Consider the following 23,086-nt stretch of genomic DNA (forward strand, 5'->3'; position numbering starts at 1 on the left):
TCACTAAGAAGAGAGCAGGGCCTTAAGAGGATATGGAATGACTACTTGTAACATGGATGGAAGATCAGCAACAAAAGCATATACCGCTTAGCCTACTCATGATACAGGCACATATGCTTTTTGATACGCTTAAGGAACGCTATGACGACCCTACCTACACTCAAACTTTTATGGCAAGTTGCAGATGGATTCAATGTGCTGTGGCCACATTCAAGGCGTATTATTAACACTTTCGCTCAGGTTGTGGAAGCTACCAAAGAAAGGGAACTCAAACTTTTTTGGAAGGAATTCAACATTCTGAATGCAATTAGGAACATAGCTAGAGCATGGAAAGAAGTAACAAAGGAATGCACGAATGTATGGAAAAAATCTTTTGAAAGTGTATTTGAACACATTTAAAGGTTTTCAGAAAGATGATGCTGTCAAAGAAATAAATAAAAAGATTGTATTGCTAGACAAAACGTTGGCGTTGGAAGTAGCAGTAGAAGATATTCAAGAACATCTAGATGTTGAGAAGGAAGACTTAACTGAAGACTTGATTGAACTTGAGGAAGAAAGAAAGAAATTTGAAGAGGAAGAAGAAATTGAGGCAGATCAAGAAAAAAAGTCCACAACAAAGAAAATGGCAGAGGCATTTTCCTTCATCGAGCAAGGACTTAAACTTTTTGAAGAGATGGATGTTAGCTATGATTGATTTACAAAAGTTGACAAATATATTCATGATGCATTAGCTTGCTATTAACTTATGTATGAAGAAATGGACAGTCTAAGCTACAATAATAATAATAATCAATAGATATCGTTTTAAAGAAAACATCATCCGATGCGTCCAAGCCCCAGCCTTCAACATCTCGTGAAAGTCACAGAGAGACAGAATTGAAAGGTGATGCAACTTTCATTGAATCAAGAGCTGAAAAAGAATGTATTTATGACTCTGCTTCTGTATTATCCAATAATTAATGTTAGTTTAAGGCATCAACAACATATTGTCGGTCACGTATGCACACAAAAGACAAATTTATTGGTGAGTACAATATGATAAAAGGCTTAGCCTTTCATGTTTTTTCAAAGCATGTACCAGATAGGATTATTTAGTGTATTATTTATAACTTACCACCAATTAACATTAGCCAAGTGTGTATTTTACAATGAACTTGACTCCATTGGTAAGTGAAGTGCAAAAGGATACCCTTTTACAGTACATGTATGCAAAGCTTTTGCATTTTTTTAAACTTTACAATAATTAATAAAACATCCATGGTTTAGTAATTATTGTAAACTGCTGTAGCCGACACTGAGTTTTGTTAAAATATTACCCAATTTATTAACTAATTAGTGCATTATTGATCACAGTTTCCATGGTTTAGGTTAAGTAGGCTATGAGTATAGTACCTTAGGCTAGGTTATGTGTCTTATGATTGATTTGACTTGCAATCTGATTTTCGGAACGTAACGCCATCGTAAGTAGAGGACTACCTGTATATTCAATTCAATTAGAATAGTCCTGTAAAAGAATGATTGCACAAATATTTTTAAGGGAATACGACCCCCAAAATATAATTTTTTATTTGTTACTTATGCTGTGTTGCTTATAAAAAATTCAATCTCTTTTCATGGTCAATAGAGATAAAAGTTCCTGATACAATGGACTTCAATGTGGGCCAGTGCTAAATAATAGCAAAATCTGCTTACAAAGTCCAAGATCAAACCAAGAAATCCTCAAAAACAGAAGACAAGTCAGAATCATTAACAACATTTTTTTTTAGAAAATGATTCTGGAATTTACAATAATACACTGTAAGACTTTGATTGTATCCATAATCTCGGACAACCAGGAAGTATACACAGCATTGACATTATATCACTGTGTAACCTCATTCCACTACAAGCATCAGATCATCCATCCATCCATCCTCCAAACTGGCTTTCCCCTGAGCAAAGTCGCACAGACTCTGGAGCCTATTTAAACAAGCAGAGTTCAAGGCAGTAAAAATCCCTGGAGAGGGTGCCAGGCCGTCAAAGGAAGAACACATGCACACATACATAAACTAGGGCCATTTTAGCATTGCCAGACTGCCTACCCTGCATGTCTTTGGACTGTGGGAGGAGGCCAGAGCACACAGAGGAAACACACATGGACATGGGATATGAACCCCAAACTACTTGTTGCAAAGCAGCAGTGCTACATTGTGCCACTATGTTGCCCACTGTCTGATCAAATGTCACTATTTAATTGTAATTATATTAAAATGTCTAATTCAAAGGGAAAATCTGATTTTTGAATGTAAAAGAACAATTCTTTGCTTTACCTCCCACTATGTTCTACATCATGATACTATAGCTGTTTTTTATGGGTGTTTTGATATTGATTATTATTGTTCAGCACTGACCCTGTTGAAGTCCAATGTATCAAACTTTTTGATTTGTGTTCTCCATGAAAAACAAAATATTAAAATTTTTTATCAGCTATCACAACAAACAGCTGGGAGTAAATAGCTGATAAAAAAATCACAATTTTTCTGGGGAGTGTTCCTTTAAGGCCTGATGTATATAATATTTATTTGTGACTTTTCCAAATATGAAATATAAAAACTGCTTGGGCACGCAGTAAAGACATTTCTTGTACTTCACATCCATGGATTTTTATTTATTGAGCTTTTCTTTGAGCTTCAGTAACATTTCATGCTGATATGGGGACCTCTGATTAGTACATGTTGTTGTTCTGCTGCTGGACTTGTTCTTCTATGTACTGTGTATTTATGCAAAACAGGTCTTGACATGATTCTGCAAGCAACTATTATCTTTTTTTATCTTCAAGGCAAACAGAAAATTGTGTAGAGGTAGGCAATTTTGATGAATTGAGACACAGTGCTTCTAAATTAAAAACTGTTTGAATTAAAAGACAGACAAGTGAGGGACAATATCATGTCATGTGAATCCTTACACAAACCATGCAGCTTTTCAAAAGAGACAGGAGGAGGAAGGTCATCCAATATTTTCACTGCTATAATCAGAGCTGTAGTTAAAAAAAAGGTTTGGACGTTGTACGAACGCTTACTTGCAATAAAAGGAAAAAGACTCCATTTAGTAATGAACACAGAAACTAAGCAATGCTGTGCTGGATATTCATTTAGATTAGGACCAAAGAATATTTTCATTTTACTGTGTTTTTTACTGGTTTTTTTTTACCGTGTGCCTGTAGCCTTTGATCCTTAGTACTTTGTGCCAAATGGCTGTATAACTTACCTTTTTCAAAGCTGCTGGCATTTTGCCCTTGTGGGATTTTAGCAAACCCTGGAGATACAATATCCATTCCTAAAAAACAAACAAAAAAAAACTTTGAATACAGACCAACCAAACAAATTCTGCAAACTGAAGTGGTTTTACATATTTGTCAAATAGCTATGCCTCAGGTGACTTGATCAAGATACATTACAGTTTATTGTATATATACAGTATATATTTGAAAAAGCAACAGGTTAAATAACTTGCTACAATTTTCAAACAAATGTACGCTGGGGAAATGGCTGGACCTTGCTCTCAAAAGTGATTTGTCTGAAGCAGGGTTAGAGGCTGAACATCCTTCTGTTTTAAAGACCAAACTTGGTTGTTACTTTCTTCGGAGGTTTATATGTTGAGTTAGCTTCCTTTCTACAGTGAGAGTTTCCACTGAGAGTTTGGAGAATTCAGTCACCAAAATATAGTACCAAGGAACATTAAAATGTGAATCAGAACACAGTAGAGCCATTTCCACAACACTCTTAACAAGTATTTCTTTAAGGAAATCCAAAAAAAAAAGTAAAAAAATAAAAAACAAAATAAAGGAAACAACACCACTGAGAAACTGCAGTTTTTAAGTAGTAATGCAGATAACAGAACAATGAAGACAACGGTCAGATGCATGGACTTTGGAATCAGTGACTTCATTTTTTTTCTTTTTGCTTTATATCAAACCATAATCAGCATGACTAGCTGGTCACTTGCTTTTAACTTTCTTTTGCATAATCTTGTTTAAAAAAATCCCCACATTCTTCCTTCCTTCTTTCACTTCATACTTAAACTGCATATTTGGATCAAACTTTTGACCATGGATGTGCTGCAGGTGAAATCACACAGACTGTACACACTATGTAAGGATAACAATGTGCATTGAGGGCGCATATGGACACACGCACTTCGTATCTGTTGAAGTATACAGAAGGCTTTTAGAGAACAATGTTTTTTGTTAGTTAATGTTGTATATCTCCATTCCAGGAAGTAACAACCTTTATTCCTCACAACCTTTTCAATTTCATTCTGAAATGAAAAAGCAACAGGGTTATAAGAAAGAAATGCTGTAGTGACTGCTACCAGGAAGAGCTTGGACAAGAGCTTGCATTGAGTCGAGAGCTGAAGATGTGGCAGATTAAAAAATAGCAAAGTCCATTTCAGACAGTTCAAGTCAGGAAAACCAACTACAGTGATCCCTCGCTATATCGCGCTTCGCCTTTCGCGGCTTCACTCTATCAGATTTTATATGTAAGCATATTTAAATATATATCGCAGATTTTTTGCTGGTTCGCGGATTTCTGCGGACAATGGGTCTTTTAATTTCTGGTACATGCTTCCTCAGTTGGTTTGCCCAGTTGATTTCATACAAGGGACGCTATTGGCAGATGGCTGAGAAGCTACCCAACTTACTTTCTCTCTCTCTCTCTCTTGCGCTGACTTTCTCTGATCCTGACGTAGGGGGTGTGAGCAGGGGGGCTGTTCGCACACCTAGACGATCCGGACGCTCGTCTAAAAATGCTGAAAGATTATCTTCACGTTGCTACCTTCTGTGTGCAGCTGCTTCGTGAAGCGACATGCTGCACGGTGCTTCGCATACTTAAAAGCTCAAAGGGCATGTATTGATTTTTGACTGTTTTTCTCTGTGTGAGCTGCCGCCTTCAACAGCTTTGTACCTGCGGTGCTTCGCATACTTAAAAGCCAAACAGCCCTATTGATTTGTTTGCTTTCCTGTCTGTTTCCTTTGAAGAGGAAGATATGTTTGCATTCTTTTAATTGTGAGACAGAACTGTCATCTCTGTCTTGTCATGGAGCACAGTTTAAACTTTTGAAAAAGAGACAAATGTTTGTTTGCAGTGTTTGAATAACGTTCCTGTCTCTCTACAACCTCCTGTGTTTCTGCGCAAATCTGTGACCCAAGCATGACAATATAAAAATAACCATATAAACATATGGTTTCTACTTCGCGGATTTTCTTATTTCGCGGGTGGCTCTGGAACGCAACCCCCGCGATGGAGGAGGGATTACTGTATACAATGCAAAATTGAACAGTTTTGCTTTTAGTTATGCAATTGATGGTGCCTTGCCAATATAACTGGGGAAAGAGAAGATCTTAGCTGTCTCATGGGTTTACATGTTATGGGTTACACAGATGGACAAACAGTTATTTCTAAAAGTGTTCTCTGCCTTAACGATGGCATTGAAGCAAGGCAATATGGTTTCATTATATCTGTTTGTTTTGTCACTTTTGTTAGTAAATGAAGTCAACTATACAGTGCATTTCCATGCTAATCTGTAGTAAATAAGAGATTCAACGGTAAAAGGATTCTAACCATTTTTTTTTATCTTCAGTTTCTGAATTTTTCCTCACATGTCTGATTTCACTGCAGATGGACCTCAGGTCAGCAGTGTATGTAGGTATCCCTTAACATGACAGGGGAGCTAAATGTGGAGGAGGAGGGAGGCATGGCTGGAGCATTGCCAGGCACTAACAAAAGAAAGCAGGGCTGTAGATTTGGACACTTGCCCAACTGTAGAAGAGACAAGGCTTTCATCCACTTCTACAAGGTAAATTTCTTTCAAACTTCAGATCGCTGTGCAATGGAATGAATGAGTATCAATTACTTTGGCACTCTAGGACTGATTACTCTCTTGCTTCAGGGTTTTGTTTTACCAAGACTTGGCTAAATGATTTAAAACGCAATGAAGCTGTCAATTTTCCTGAGTAAAATAATTTTGGAGCCAATCACTGATTATTATCAGTGCAATAAACAAAGATGACAGAGTGTGTCTTTATTAAAAGCTTGTAGTACATAGATGTCAAAGTGTTGGGAAGATGATGCTCACCTTATCTGAAACTGCTGACAATTAATTGTAAACTATTCTAGCTGCTGAGGGAATTTGCATCAGTCATTGTGAATGGAGTTTATTTTCTCCTTCAATCAAATGCCACCAGTGTAATTCAGCTTTTAGCAGATAAAACCTTAGCTGCTAAAAATAATTACCCAAAATCCACAGTCACTGGTGACTTTAGGCGACTGTAATAATTCCACCATGGTCTCAGAGTTCCCTAAATACAAGATGATGAAATGTGTTACTAGAGATGGAAAAACTTTGGATTACTGCTACAGAACTATTCCATATTCTTACAATCGCACTCCACCCACCACTTACGGCAACTCTGATCATGCTAAACCAGATATAAAACCAGTGAATAAGTGGAGGGTAGTGAGAGTGAGGAGACTACAGGATGGCATGGACTCAGCTCTCTGGGAGGTATTCAGAGAAGCATTTGCTGGATTAGGTGAAAATGCAGACACAGTTACTTCTTACATAGGTTTTTGCCAGAAAAATGTTGTTCCAAAAAAGCAATCATCCAATAAAATAATGACAAACCACAGTTTTCTAAAAAGAAAAAGCTAAAAATGTTATGAAACAGTTAATGTTGGAAGCAGGAAAAGGTGGAGTCAAGGCTTAAGCGCCAGTGATAGAATATCTGTCTGGAATACTTTAATAATGATTACTGGTTATAAATACATGTCCCCTTAAGGGTGTGTTCTGTGACCTCTTATTTTCTTTATCTACACCAATGACTGTACCTCAAGTGACCCATCTGTTAAACAGCTGAGTTTTACTGATCTCACCACCCAGAAAGGCCTGGTTACGGTGCCCTGATTTGGACAAGGTGCCATACAGGTGGAAGGTGGATTGGCTGACTAGTTGGTGCACCCCAACAATTTCACATTGAATACTCTGAAAACAGTGGAAATGGTTGTAGATAATGGGAGAAACTCCACATTACTCACTCCTTTGGTTATAAATGGTGTCACTGCGAAGAAGATGGAATCACTTCCATTTTTGTCTCCACTATCACTCACATTCTGAATGAAATGGGATGAAAAAATAACTCCTCTTATCAAAAAATACTCAGCAGATTTGTTCCCTTCAATACACTATTATATAGTGTGCTGCCTTTTGTATGCATTTTTTTATATGTATGGACGTAACACCAACAGAAATTCCTAACAGCTACTTTGCCTGACAATAAAGTTTAGATTCAATATCATGTTCACAGTTCAAGTTAATAGCAGAGTTTTAGATGACTCTGTGTCTGCTAGGAGGCCAGAGTTGTTGGGGTAACTATTGTGCTAGGACAGAGCCAGGAATTTAGAAGCTATATTTACAAAGAAGCAGTTGACGAGAGAATTATGGGAATTCAGATAAGAAGGTGTGACAGTTACAAGTAGAATGATGATCAAAATTTAAGATACAGTAGAATATTTGAGTATTTAAATAGGGAAATGCTCAGTGTCTTGAGGTTCCTGAAGGTTCCACCAGAGACTTTTGTGTCTTATTATGTCACTGAAGCAGATACTGAGTTTGTCTGCATCAAGGAGTTTTTTTTTTCCCAGTAAAACTATTTGGCTTCAGCAAGGGCTAAGTATGAAGTTATGTTTGTGCATAAGGCAACCCAATGGGACTCTATGGATACAGATGGACAGTGAACCAAGAACAAGACCTGATAAACACCACATTTCACAAGCATTCTGCTAGTGTTTTCACCCATAGTGTAGATAAACAATGTAGAGCAAGAAAGGTGCATCCAAGGTGTAAGGAGGTTGAAGGCGGTCCAGTGTAGCTCTTCAGGTGGTCCATGAGAATTTGGTGATAAACCACGGCAAAAACAGCAGTAAAGTCAAAGGAAAAAGAGTGATGATAAAGACGTTTTTTGCAAAGCAATCAAGATTTGTTTCTGTGTTGCAGTGTGGCCAAAACATAGACTGGAAAGGGTTAAAGATATATTTACTATGAAAAATGCTACCTACGTAAGTACACTACTGTATACTCAAAGTGTGTTTTATAGTATTGTTTCAGATGACCAAATATTGTAGTAGAAGATGGGGAGTGAAGTGAATGATGAATAATTCCTTTTACCCTCTAAGAGCTTGGACAATGTAGTCAAAAGCAAGAAAAAACAAAACTCACCATACGTGCTGACTTCTGTCCCAATGGGAGGGACAGTCTCCTGTGATGTATATTCTAGAAAGAAAAGAAAAAAACTGAATCAAACCAATAGACTGGGACAGTGAATAGGTAGCTCCATCTGAGTAATCTCAATTCAGAAACTACGGTTGAGGTTTATTTATTAGTATCAGCAAATCCCCCATTTATTTGTGGGATTTGCTGATACTACCTCATATAAAACAAAGATGCCAATGACCCCTGTAAACTATGTAAATAAACCTCCTCAGTTTATGATACAGTATGCCTTAGACATTAATTTCAACATGGGGATCTCAGCCAATGATGCAGAAGTGAAAACCTATACAAAAGAACTCCTCCTTGTGAGGACCCAAGCACAACTGACTACAAGAAGTTCAACCTACTGCTTGTCCCACAGCTATTAACAACAATGCACATCTCTTTACAACCAACCTTAATGTTTTCAGTGGAATCTCTTTACTGTCCGAATGTTCTCTCATGTACAATATATGCAATCTTAGTGTGTGTTACTTTGAATAGTTTGTCATGATTTACTAATATTGAAGATACGAAAGTGGTGTAGCAAACAGTACTTCACTCAGCACCAGATCAGTTTTAGGGTGTGAAATTTCCTGCCTGTGTTTACACAAATACTGTCTATGGAATCCTCATTCTTCTCACATTCCCAAAACATGCTGTAAGTTTGACAACTTATCTCTGAATTGTTTGTGTCCAAATTATTTACTCTCAGATGTACTGGCATCATCTATTGGCAAATTTTCTGACATGGACTCATTTCTGCACAACTTTGATTTGGATATGAAATTTCATAAATGTGTGCATGTATGACACCTATTAAAAAATGAAGGTTATTTCCAAAGACTTTGTAATAGGATTAATCACAAAAGGTGCTGTATGAAAAATACTGGAACCAATACTGCTCCATCTCTTCCAGAGTCCCATTCTTCCCTCACCAGGGTCCTCATGTATAAACAGCGCGTAAGCACAAAAATGTTGCGTATAAACGTTTCCACGCTCAAATCACGATGTATAAAACCTAAACTTGGCGTAAAGCCACGCACATTTTCAAGGTAGCTCCAACCCTGGTGTACGCAAGTTCTCCGCTCAGTTTTGCAAACTGGCGGCACCCAGTGTCAAAGCAGTGCTACTGCTCTTGTGTGGTTAACATTTCTTTTTTAGATCCACGTCCCTGACGCGGCTTAATCATATACACTGAAACTAACTGCATATTGTTTATTAGTTTAAGGCATCTGATTGTAATTAACCTGTAACAATATAATGGTCCAGGGAATATCTAAACTTTTCCAAATATCATAGCTGCTTTAGCGTTGTTACTCTCACTACACCTTCTTTTTCTTCTTTCAGCTGCTCCCGTTAAGGATTGCCACATCGGATCATCTTTTTCCATATTACTCTCACTGCACCACTTGGAGTATTTATATCACTGTATCTGAGTGTGGAATCACTGATCTACAGCAGCTGATCAGAAAGAGAATAATCAGTGTACAGCATCAAGCACATGCTGCCTCAGCCATGCTGTCTATTAAATTGCTCTCACACGACAAACGCTTTAAAGCCTTTCCTGTACGGACCTCACAGTTCAGAAACAGATTCATCCCAAGAACTATAAACGCACTCAATCAGTCCCTCACGTGCTCCTTGTAGAACTGTTTGTACTTATAAGTACAATTACCTCACTGTAAACTTGCACTACAGTTATAATATTGCACAACCTGAGCCACTTTATAAAGCGCGTATTTACATATGATGACGATATCATTTTTAAGATGAAATGCAGCAAAATATGTTATTATATATATATATATATATATATATATATATATATATATATATATATATATATATATATATACAGATAAAACTTTAACTTCATTAAAATAATCTATATTGTTAATAATTAAACATGTGAGGACACGGTGCCTTAGCGCTCCTTTCACAGACTGTTCCTGCCTTGTGCTGTATTCTGCTGGTGCTTGTGCGACACTGGAAGGATAGATGGATAGAATAATTAAACACATACTACAAAGATATTTCAATGTTCCTTAAAAGTTTTGAAGAATCGGCGTTCTAAGCTTACAGATGGCTTAACGCAGGGGTGTCGAACTCTGGGCCTGGATAGCCGTAGTGGCTACAGGTTTTCATTCTAACCCTTTTTCCTAATCAGTGAGTAGTTTTCACTGCTAATTAACTCCTTTTCCCTTCATTTTAATAGCCCTGTTTTTAAGGAGTCAGTCCTCTGAATTGATTTCTTTCTTCATTAAATGACAGCCAAACAGAAATGAGACGTGAAACGAGCCAACAGATGACTAGCTAAACTGGGATTTCAAACTCCAACCAATTTCACTCCAAACAGTCTCTTAATGAGAAGCTGATTCTTGCCATTAATTAAGCCCGTTATTTAATTCAATGGCTTGTTGCTGCTCTCATTCTGCCACAGCAGACATTTCCAAATCTATTGATTTTTCTGTTTTTTCTAAGAACATTTTCAAAATGTTTTGGTGACCTGAGAGATCAACCTTACTGAGACCTTCACCTTTCTTTATTTTCAGATATTGTGTGATGGGCACAGGTGGCTTGTTTGATGTGTCATTATTGTTTGGCTACTAATTAAGGAAAAATAAACAATTAAGGGGCCTGAGTCAAGTTAATTAAAACTAAAGCAAAAGAAGTTAATTAGCAGTAAAAACGGCTCATTAATGAAGAAGATGATTAGAATGAAAACATGCAGCCACTGCGGCCCTCGAGGACTGGAGTTCGACACCTGTGGCTTAACGTCTATTACAGAGCTGATTGTGTGGCGATTGGGTATTTGGAGAAAGAAAAGTAAGGACAGGAATTGGGGGTTAGTACGTTTGAAAGAGACAGTACTGCTGGAATAAATTATTTCATCAAAGGTCACGCACAGCGCAGCAAGCATCTTGCGTGAGAAATGAACAATCACTGCACCACCGTGTTTCCATGTTTAATAACATGTTTTAACTCCTATCATCATGAAAATGATATCACGTATACATCTCAGTATTTTAATTATTCAGAGAGCTGTAATATTATGAATGTAATGGATTCTGTGTCCTGTCGGAGGAAGAGAAAGCCCAGAAGCACGTAGTGATTCACACACATAGAGCACATAGAAGATCAAATACAAAACAAAGCATTTAACGTGCTACTATAGTTACGACGGGATTTGAGAAACTAATAAATTAAACGATTTTAAGATGAAGTTTATGATGTTCTACTTTAATGACAAAATAAACTAAGTGATTAAAGTGGGAATTTCGAGATTAAAGTTGACATTTCATGCTTTTTTCCCACTATGTTCCTTTTTTTTTCTCTGTACCCTAATAAGCTTTCATATGACACTCAGACGGTAGGCTATGACTCGCCTTTTCACGGCGACTTTGATATGTGACAACTTCTTTTTTATTTTGGGCACTGTGCGACTTTGTAAACTTAAGCTTTCGAGTTTCTCCGACACGCTATGTCACTCGATCAACTTCCTTCTGTTGTTTATACCACTGTTTAAACCAACAAATAGTACGTTTTTCATTGCCTCCGCTTGGTATTCGCTGAAATTCTTCCATTTTCCCTCTTGCTTTTGCCATTGTCTTTTCACAGAAGGCTGAGCTTAAGAGCTATTTATATTGATTTGCATATTCAAAGAGGCGTAATTCTGGGATGAGTTAGGGTGGAACAGCAGGTGCGTGCACGTGCGTTACTTTTCACGCTGACCGGGATTTATGTAGTGGAAGAAGGTGGAAGTTGGCGTTCGCACAGATTTATGCATCTGGATTTTTTCGTGCGTACGAACATTTACGCTTTTGTGCTTACGCCATGTTATAGTGTGAATTCTACACGTGGCATTATACATGATGCCCTAGGTCACCTTCCCAATAAATTACAGCAAGCATGTCTACTTAATGTAGTGTACAGTGATCCCTCGCTATATCGCGCTTCGCCTTTCGCGGCTTCACTCTATCGCGGATTTTATATGTAAGCATATTTAAATATATATTGCGGATTTTTTGCTGGTTCGCGGATTTCTGAGGACAATGGGTCTTTTAATTTCTGGTACATGCTTCCTCAGTTGGTTTGCCCAGTTGATTTCATACAAGGGACGCTATTGGCAGATGGCTGAGAAGCTACCCAACTTACTTTTCTTTCTCTCTCGCTTGCGCTGACTATCTGTGATCCTGACGTAGGGGGTGTGAGCAGGGGGGCTGTTCGCACACCTAGACGATACGGACGCTCATCTAAAAGTGCTGAAAGATTATCTTCACGTTGCTACCTTCTGTGTGCAGCTTTTAAGTATGCTGCACGGTGCTTCGCATACTTAAAAGCTCAAAGGGCACGTATTGATTTTTGACTTCGTTTCTCTCTCTCTCTCTCTCTCTCTCTCTCTCTCTCTCTCTCCCTGCTCCTGACGGAGGAGGTGTGAGCTGCCGCCTTCAACAGCTTTGTACCGGCGGTGCTTCGCATACTTAAAAGGCAAACAGCCCTATTGATTTGTTTGCTTTACTCTCTGTTTCCTTTGAAGAGGAAGATATGCTTGCATTCTTTTAATTGTGAGACAGAACTGTCATCTCTGTCTTGTTATGGAGCACAGTTTAAACTTTTGAAAAAGAGACAAATGTTTGTTTGCAGTGTTTGAATAACGTTCCTGTCTCTCTACAACCTCCTGTGTTTCTGCGCAAATCTGTGACCCAAGCATGACAATATGAAAATAACCATATAAACATATGGTTTCTACTTCGCGGATTTTCTTATTTCGCGGGTGGCTCTGGAACGCAACCCCCGCGATGGAGGAGGGATTACTGTATACATCTGCACAACCATCCCCAAAACAAAGCGCTTTCTAAAGTTCGGCATGTGATGAGCAGACTATCACTATAGATGGCACTATCACAAATATTTACTGGATGAATGAGCATCGCCTGATAAGTGGTTGGGACATTGAAGACATGTCAGCATTAGTGAAATAAAGCTGACAGGATTGCGCATTGTGGTGGGAAAGTTGAAGGATTCTAACTCTGCTTCTTCAACTGTGATAACAGTTTTAAAAAATAATGTAAAAACAGTTGTGGATAATCTGTAGTGGTTTATCATACCCAGCATGAGGAATACCTGTACAAGCAGCGGCAGAAAGGTTTGTTGTCTTTAATACAAGTCTGTATTTTTCAATTATTGTAGAAATATTCCAGTGTTCCTCATCTCTGCTGTGGGGGCACAGGTGCTGTAAAATAGAGCAGACATTGGAAAATTAGTTTGTCTTACCATCTCTGTATTTCAGCAAAATACTTAAATGGTAACTCATTCTATGTTTGTATTTTTTGATAAGAAAATTTGCATTTCCCAGTTATAATACAGTTAGGTCTGTAAATATTTGGACAGAGACAACTTTTTTCTAATTTTTTGGTTCTGTACATTACCACAATGAATTTTAAATTAAACAACTCAGATGCAGTTGAAGTGCAGACTTTCAGCTTTAATTCAGTGGGGTGAACAAAACGATTGCATAAAAATGTGAGGCAACAAAAGCATTTTTTTAACACAATCCCCTCATTTCATGGGCTCAAAAGTAATTGGACAAATTAAATAACTGGAAATAAAATGTTCATTTCTAATACTTGGTTGAAAACCCTTTGCTGGCAATGACAGCCTGAAGTCTTGAACTCATGGACATCACCAGATACTGGGTTTCCTCCTTTTTAATGCTCTGCCAGGCCTTTAGATAGATAGATAGATAGATAGATAGATAGATAGATAGATAGATAGATAGATAGATAGATAGATAGATAGATAGATAGATAGATAGATAGATAGATAGATAGATAGATAGATAGATAGATAGATAGATAGATAGATACTTTTTTACTGCAGTTGCTTTCAGTTGCTGTATGTTTGTGGGCCTTTCTGTCTGAAGTTTAGTCTTCAACAAGTGAAATGCATGCTCAATTAGGTTACGATGAGGTGACTGACTTGGCCATTCAAGAATTTTCCACTTCTTTGCTTTAATAAACTCCTGGGTTGCTTTGGCTGTATGTTTTGGGTCATTGTCCATCTGTACCATGAAACGCCGCCCAATCAATTTGACTGCATTTAGCTGGATTTGAGCAGACAGTATGTCTCTGAACACCACAGAATTCATTCGGCTGCTTCTCTCCTGTGTCACATCATCAATAAACACTAGTGTCCCAGTGCCACTGGCAGCCATGCACGCCCAAGCCATCACACTGCCTACACCGTGTTTTACAGATGATGTGGCATGCTTTGGATAATGCATGCCTTCTCCATACTTTTTTCTTGCCATCATTCTGGTAGAGGTTGATCTTGGTTTCATCTGTCCAAAGAATGTTTTTCCAGAACTGTGCTGGCTTTTTTAGATGTTGTAGAATGAGCCCCGGACACAGACAGGCAGACATGTTATGAAGCATTACCATACTTTTATTTACACTAATATATACAAAGTTTAAGTGCACCACAACCCCAAAGTCCCCAAAAGTTCAGGCCAAACCACACTGCCTTTTCACTCTTCAGGCCGCCTCCTTGTTTCCTCCAGAGACCTTGTCCTGCTTCTCTCCCGACTCCAGCCTCTCCATGAAGGGAGGCGGCCCCTTTTATACACACCCGGATGTGCTCCAGGTGATTCCCGGCAATCTCCTACCGGCACTCCCCAGTGTGACGGAACTGCCGGCTGCGCACCCGGAAGAACTCCGGGTGTCCCCACTCGTCTTCCCCCCAGCACTTCCTGGTGTGGCGGAAGTGCTGGGGTCCAGGGTTCTCCAGGCATGGGGGCGCCCCAGCATCACGTCCTCCTTTGTCGGAGGAACCGGCATTCTCCTCTCGATTCCTCCGTTCTTTCTGGGATGCTGTAACGGTTTGAGTCTGCCTATGGGAAAGGTACAGACCCTGTCCGGTTTGTGTCCCTACAGAGCGACGTGAGACTGTTGCAGGTCTGGGAGTAGGGCGCTAGGACCCAGGGCACTCATCAGCCCACGTCCTGCCAACCCTCTCACTGGCTTTCCCCTCATCTCGCGCACAACTCTCAGCGCCGCATCTACTGTTGGAGACCCGCCTACCCGCCTCAGGAAGTCAGCCGACGGTGAGCTTACCTGTCCTTCAGCAAAACACGTCGACTGCTTCCTGTGGGCCTTTCCCTCCGGCCCAATTGGGTCTCTCCCCAGCACGAGACAGACATTCCTTGGTCCCACCTCCATCCAATCATCGTCGGGCACACAAGACACACCGTCCAATCCCGTGCCTGTCACGGGGAGGGACTTCCGGTCCGCAGCCATTTTGGCTCTTCTCCTCCTGGTGCGGTGATGAGACAGCTTGCTGTGTTGCAGCGTCTCCCTCTCTGCAGCCCCTGCTGCTGCTGCCGCATTTGGAAAGCCCCGCAGATCAGCGCGTGTCTGCCACTGACGCAGACCCGGGCAGGCCCTGCCTGCAAAACTTAAAACAAGCTCAGCCCCCCAGGACTGGCTGCCGGCGAGCAGGGAACTTACCTGTCGGGCCCCATCTATCCGAAGCAGCTGCCTCGGCATGGCCTCCTTCGACACCGCGCCGTCCCGGGCGCCTTCAGCGGCTGCATACTCCTTGGAGCCCGCTGCACTCCGGTAAGGCCCGTCAATCTTCCGCCACACCAGGAGATAACCTTGCGACCACAGTCCGTTAGCGGTCTGTGGGGCAAGTCTCTCTTGCGGGGCTGTGGGCACGCCGCTCCTGCGGCACGTGGGTGTGCTCCCCTGCTGTGCCGGGCCATCCACAACATTATTCTTTGTAACAGGTCCCCGCCTTGTACCAGGCGGAGCTTCCTACCGACTACGCCAGTGTGGTACGAGCCCCGGACACAGACAGGCAGACATGTTATGAAGCACCACCATACTTTTATTTACACTAATATATACAAAGTTTAAGTGCACCACAACCCCAAAGTCCCCAAAAGTCCAGGCCAAACCACACTGCCTTTTCACTCTTCAGGCCGCCTCCTTGTCTCCTCCAGAGCACCTTGTCCTGCTTCTCTCCCGACTCCAGCCTCTCCATGAAGGGAGGCGGCCCCTTTTATACGCACCCGGATGTGCTCCAGGTGCTTCCTAGCAATCTTCCACCGGCACTCCCCAGTGTGGCGGAAGTGTCGGATGCGCACCCGGAAGCACTCTGGGTGTCCCCACTCGTCCAGGGTTCTCCAGGCATGGGGGCGCCCCCTGACGGTGACCACGGGCCCCTACAGGGTTGAGCTTCCCAGCTCTGTACCCGTGGCCCCCAAAGGAACCAGGGCGGTCGCCCCCTCGTGTTTCTGGAGGAGGCGTGAGCCCTCCTCCGGTCTTCCTGGGCATCCCAGCTGGGTGCCACCCCCAGCCGCATGCCACAATGTTCTTTAGCAAAGTCCAATCTAGCCTTTCTATTCTTGAGGCTTATGAGTGGCTTGCACCTTGCAGTGCACCCTCTGTATTTACTTTCATGCAGTCTTCTCTTTATGGTAGACATGGATATCGATACGCCTACCCCCTGGAGAGTGTTGTTCACTTGGTTGGCTGTTGTGAAGGGGTTTCTCTTCACCATGGAAATGATTCTGTGATCATCCACCACTGTTGTCTTCCGTGGACGTCCAGGTCTTTTTGCGTTGCTGAGTTCACCAGTGCTTGCTTTCTTTCTCAGGATGTACCAAACTGTAGATTTTGCCACTCGTAATATTGTAGCAATTTCTCGGATGGGTTTTTTCTGTTTTCGCAGCTTAAGGATGGCTTCTTTCACCTGCATGGAGAGCTCCTTTGACCGCATGTTGTCTGTTCACAGCAAAATCTTCCACATGCAAGCACCACACCTCAAATCAACTCTAGGCCTTTTATCTGCTTAATTGATAATGACATAACGACGGACTTGCCCACACCTGCCCATGAAATAGCTTTCGAGTCAATTGCCCAATTACTTTTGAGCCCCTGAAATGAAGGGATTGTGTTAAAAAAATGCTTTAGTTGCCTCACATTTTTATGCAATCGCTTTGTTCACCCCACTAAATTAAAGCTGAAAGTCTGCACTTCAACTGCATCTGAGTTGTTTCATTTAAAATTCATTGTGGTAATGTACAGAATCAAAATTAGAAAAAAGTTGTCTCTGTCCAAATATTTATGGACCTAACTGTAAGTGATTAATACTATAGTGTTTAATTCTAACCTGCTCAGAGTAGCATCCTGCTAATTTATATGCTGGCTTTGAATCTACTCAATAAATAAGACCAAAAAGCATATGCTATGTCTGATTGATTTTTTAGAATGAGGTTTTCAGGAGGAATGTTATAATATGAGGGGTTCACTTCCCAGGTCCTCCCTGCGTGGAGTTTGCATGTTCTCCCCATGTCTGCGTGGGTTTCCTCTGGGTATTCCGGTTTCCTCCAACAGTCCAAAGACATGCAGGTTAGGTGCATTGGCAATCCTAAATTGTTCCTAGTGCGTGCTTGGTGTGTGTGTGTCTGGCGGTGGGCTGGCGCCCTGCCCAGGATTTGTTCCTGCCTTGCACCCTGCGCTGGCTGGGATTGCTCCAGCAGACCCCGTGACCCTGTGTTAGGATATAGCGGGTTGGACAATGACTGACTGTTATAATATGGAATTAAAGTGGCGCAGTGGTGACTACTTGCAATAGTAACTGCCTGAATAGACACAGAAAGTCATCTCACCTCATAGCAATTCATATTTTCCATTGAAATTGACTCAAGAACTTCACTGGTTTTCTTTTGTAGCTCGTTCTTTGATTTTTGTTGCAGATGAGTCAATGCATTTTTTATCATTGCCAGGTCGAGTACACTCTGAAAAAGTAAAAAAAAAAAAAAAACTATGAGAACTGAGAACTCGGCCCCCTCCCAAAATATGAACAAAATTCCACACCTATGCCCTGCTGAAATATCAGTACACGAACACCTGTTCTCACTTACCAATGTCACTATGTGGGACACAAAAAATTATGAAAAGGTGTGCAGGGAAGATGTTTTCCTGGAAAACTGCAATGCAGTTGATGTAGTCCATTACTTAACACTACAATCCCTGAAGCCTACGAAAAAACTTGTAATACTGGGCCACCTTGAATTCCTCCGCAACTCTCCATCAGCATCTTTTGTTTTGCAAACGTGTCAATCAGCACAAGCACCAAGCAGACTGCTGTCCCATCCCCCCACCACCTCAGCTCAACTCGGACAAAAAATTCTCCCAGTTCAAGTCTGTTTATCTGGGTGTGAGGAGCCTGGAGTTGTATAGAATAAATAATATATCGTTATTTGGAACACATGCATTTCATGTGTGTTCCTTGTCTACAACGATCTAGGTAAATGTAGAATGACAGGAAATGTTGAATACATACTTAAAACAAAAACTATTTTCATGTTATAGTATTAATGACAAAATTTTGACATGAAGTGTATAATGTGTGAAGTCCAAATATCAAATAAACACTTTCACAAAAGGTACAAGTACAACAAAACAAATGCACATTTGTTCAAGATTATACCCAAAAAAAAGTAATCGGGTTAAGGTACGACACTGACACAACCGCTTGGGTGGTGCAGCGGTAACAACTACTAACACATAATCAAGAGGCTGCGAGTTTGTTTTTGTGCAATTCCTACATTTACCATTTTGAGCAGTGATCCGCTCTAATTATACTATTATAAAATAAAAACATACATTTGATTTGAGTCTGTAACAGCTGGTGTAAATTTATGGTGCTTGTAAAGGTTGTTTTTTTTTGACATGCTTTAACAGAAGTGAACTCAGATGAGAATGAGGGTTCTACATCGGAGAAAGAGAACAGAAGCCCTCCCCACAAGAAAAGTCCACTCACACATAAGGGCAAAGCAGCTACACCAGGCATAAAGGCAAAATATGGCACTGTTTGGATGCAACAACAGGTTGGCCGTCATCCTACCAGTGAATTTGCCACACACATGTCATTCAACGAAACAGCAGGGCTTACAGAGCTCACCAAGGTATCGTGCAAAGTTCCATTTGCGATTATGTTTTTAGTGGTCTTTATATGAAAAACATTTATATATTACTTATGTAAATGCCACATTAAATGATGTTTACCTATATTTATTTACTTATCTTTACTTTACTTTACTTTATTTACTTATAGCACATCTTTATTTGGAAACAGCACTGTCAGATCGGGGGGAGCGTGAATGTGACTTAGAGAATAAAACTGAACAAGAAAAATAAAAAAAAGCTACCTTTTACAAGTACTATAAATTTACACCAGCTGTTACAGACTCAAATCAAATGTATGTTTTTATTTTATAGTAATAATAAGAGCAGCTCACTACTCCAAATGGTAAATATAGGAAGCACTCAGAATCAAACCCTTGATTATGTCAGCAGTTCTTACAGCTATATCGCCCAAGCAGTCGTGTCAGCGTCGTACCCTAACCCGATTTCTTTTTCTTAGGTTAAAAAGCACACTTGTTTTTTTATACTTGCACCTTTTGGACATTTAGCCTATAACAACTCCAGGCACATTACACCCAGATAAACACACTTGAGCTGGGAGAACGTTTTGCCCAAGTTGAGCTGAAGAGGTAGGGGGATGGGATAGCAGGCTGCTTGTGCTGATTGACGCATTTGCAGCACAAAAGACTCTGAATGGTGAGTTGCGAAGGAATTTCAGATGGCCTGAGGTTATGAGTTTTTTCGTAGGGTTCAGGGATTCTAGTGTTAAGTACAACATTAGTTATGTTGAAAGAACACTGCCCCTTATAGGACTAGTTAATTGCTTTTGAAGTCAAATGTTTTGAAAATTGTGCGTAATGTTCATTTGTTCTGGAAATTTGTTTAGTTAATTGAATCATTATTTATAAATAAAAAACGCATTTTGATGTAAGCAATAGTGTGTATGACAGACACCGTGGTGCAAATCCGAAGTGATAACGTAGAATATGACAAAGAAATGCATGTGTCTGTAGCTCCAGTATTTAGAATAACTTTGCCTTTTAGCTAAAATTGTTTGAATAAGAAGCACATTGACCATGGGAAAGGTATTATATAAATAAAATTTATTATTATTATTAAAATACACATACTCAGGACTTGAAAACAAAGTAAAAGTTGGAGTGCCAATAGTTTCCCCTTACTGTAACTTTTAGATTATATTTAATACTTCTAGTTAAGATCTTCAGAAAGCTGCTGCAGCTACCAAGATCAGCTAATTTATGCTAACGAAAGTTGTCCACTTATTCATTCCAGTTTTGCTTACTTCTTCCAGTTTAATTGCAAAAAAAGAATGGATTAAGTAATTGATGATGGCTTACAAATCATCTTGATCGCTGTCACAAATGGTAGCCTAGATGAACCAAGTGTGCCTGTAACTAAATATCTCTGTGTTTTACAGATGTCACAGTAGTAAGTCACACTTTTTACAGCAAAGGAATTTTTTCATATTAGGCATTATAAAACTATTCCCACATGTGCACAACCAATTGCCATTATCCTGAGCTTCATTGTACATTCATTTCTATTCAGTCCTGTCTTATTCCTTTCTCATCTTCAGTTTGTTACAACCATTTATTGGTTTATTCTAGCTAATACTGATTACATTCAGTAATGTGGCTAAATGTGTCCTTGTCTTCTTTTATTTATTTAGATCATAAGATAGATTAAAACTTTACCAGAAAAACGTATGGCTTAAGTGCTAGAACTGCCATCAAAATACAACTGTAACTGCAAAAATCATTACGCTAGCAACCAGAAACCATGTCCTGGAGGTGAAAGGTTGCCAAGTACATAGACAAGGAATGAAGTGGAGAGCCGGAACTCTTTAAAATAGTTCATTCTTGCAGAAACAAGTACAACTACAGTATGGATACGCACTTTTCCAATATGTGTGGCTTCTCAAAAGGTGAACTGATGCTTGGGAACATTCTTTGATGCAAAGTGAAAATATTTAACAAGTTTTAAGGTCTTTGTTTCACTTTTGTTCTGGTACTCCGCAGACTGTCTGTGTACGCTGCCATGAGGAGATGCGTTTTTCTATATTAATAATTAAAGTTTTATCTAGCAACAATTTTTACCATGGAAAATGAATGTAAACCACGATTATGAAAAAAAAAAGTGTTTAAAATACTGAACTTATCCTAATATCCACAAAGCTAGTTTCATATTCTTCCATTGCTGTCTGTAGTGTACCATTCAGTCAGTATCAACTCCCACTGTCACTTAGGCTTACAAAAAAAAACCTTGTGAGAGTCCAGGCTACACAATGTGTCACTCACCTGTTGTACATTCGCCTGCCTTATGATGAAGATGGGGAAAAGGTAATCGGAAGGAAGACGCATCATCTGGAGGGGAAAAAGTAAATGCACATTAGAGCTGGGGTTAGGAAGATTAAAAACATCTTGGATGCATTATTAATACACTACAGTTCACAGGATAAGTGAACATATATATACAGTAGATCTGGAAAGTATTCAGACCTCTTCATTTTTTGCACATTTTATTTGTTTGTAGATTTAATTTTAAATGGATACATATATACTTTTTGTGCCCATCAATCTACACAAAATAAGCCATAATAACAAAGTAAAAACATGTATTCAGAAAGGTTTGCACACTTCTTAAAATTAAAAAAATGAAATCTCATTTACTATATGAAAGTGTTCAAGCTTTTAACTCAGCACTTTGTGGAAAGTGAAGAAGTCTGAATGCGTTTTGAATTAACTGTATGTATATAAAACATTTTTCAACCTTGCGATAGAGCCAACTCAAGAAACAGTTATACCACCGATTCTTTTTATAATTACATAAATTATTTTGAGTCCAGCCATCTATTTTTAAATGTTACACATCCAGTTGAAGGTTGTTGTGAGTAACTACTAAAAATGGGTATCTGGATTCAAATTAAGGAATTAAAACTTACTTTATGTAATTGTAACAAAACCTGGTAGTGGGTTGGATTTTTGGTATTGTATAAGTTGCATCCCAAGTGCAGACTAATTGATAACTCCAAACTGGACCTCCTTTGAATGTGCCACATAGGGGACCAGTGCCCTGACAAAGCTTTGTCTGTATTATACTCTATGTTGCCAAGACAAACTGTGTCCCATGCAACCCTGAAGTAAATTAAATGGGTTAGAAAATGGATGGATTGATGTGTGAAACATGAGTGTATAAGGGCTGAATAAACAGGGTATACATAGACGACCTTTCATGATCTTTTTTTTCCTGTACATACATTTGTACAAGATGAAGATGGTTTTGTGGCACATTGTCTAATAGTGTTTCCTGAGAGTGCCAGGACAGTGAGTTTGATTCCTGACTTGGTCGATGTCCTTGTCAAAGTCCTGTGTTCTCTTTGTACCTCTGATTTGTTTTCCAACTGTCTGTACCCCAGTTTTCCCTACACGTTCCAAAGAGCTGTGCATTAGGTTAATTGGCAACTCCAAATTTGATAATTGTGGGATTATGTGTAAGTTTTATAACACAATGGCAAGACCTCACCTGGAGTACTGTGTGCAGTTTTGGTCTCTAGGCTAAAGGAGGATGTGGCAACACAAAAAAAAAAAATCCAGGAGACCAACTAGGTTGATTCCAGGAAAGATTAAAAGAGCCGAAACTTTTCTATTTAAGAGAAAATAAATTAGGAGGTGTCATGATTGAAATGTTTAAAATTATGAGGGTTTAGTTCAGTGGATCAAGATGTTATTTTAAAATGAGTTCATTAAGAACATGGGACACAGTTGAAAACTTGTTAATGGTAAATTTCACACAAACATTACAACGTTTCTGCTCACACAAAGAACCACAGACACATGGAATAA

General features: G+C 39.6%; 1 protein-coding gene across 2 annotated transcripts in view; it reads right to left on the reverse strand.

Annotated features, from left to right (window-relative positions):
• The window catches only part of LOC114660678 (uncharacterized), a 157,849-nt gene that overhangs the window by 7,427 nt on the left and 127,336 nt on the right, over positions 1-23,086 (reverse strand). For both annotated transcript variants that reach the window (XM_051934012.1, XM_051934013.1), the window contains 5 exons: positions 21,542-21,607; positions 17,963-18,091; positions 13,414-13,522; positions 8,254-8,307; positions 3,247-3,315 (listed from right to left, as the gene is read on the reverse strand). In XM_051934012.1, coding sequence (XP_051789972.1) covers positions 3,247-3,315; positions 8,254-8,307; positions 13,414-13,522; positions 17,963-18,091; positions 21,542-21,607 — 427 coding nt within the window. The remainder of the gene's footprint in view (positions 1-3,246; positions 3,316-8,253; positions 8,308-13,413; positions 13,523-17,962; positions 18,092-21,541; positions 21,608-23,086) is intronic.

This window comes from Erpetoichthys calabaricus, chromosome 11, assembly GCF_900747795.2.
Source record: "Erpetoichthys calabaricus chromosome 11, fErpCal1.3, whole genome shotgun sequence".
In the NCBI taxonomy this organism is placed as follows: Eukaryota; Metazoa; Chordata; class Cladistia; order Polypteriformes; family Polypteridae; genus Erpetoichthys; species Erpetoichthys calabaricus.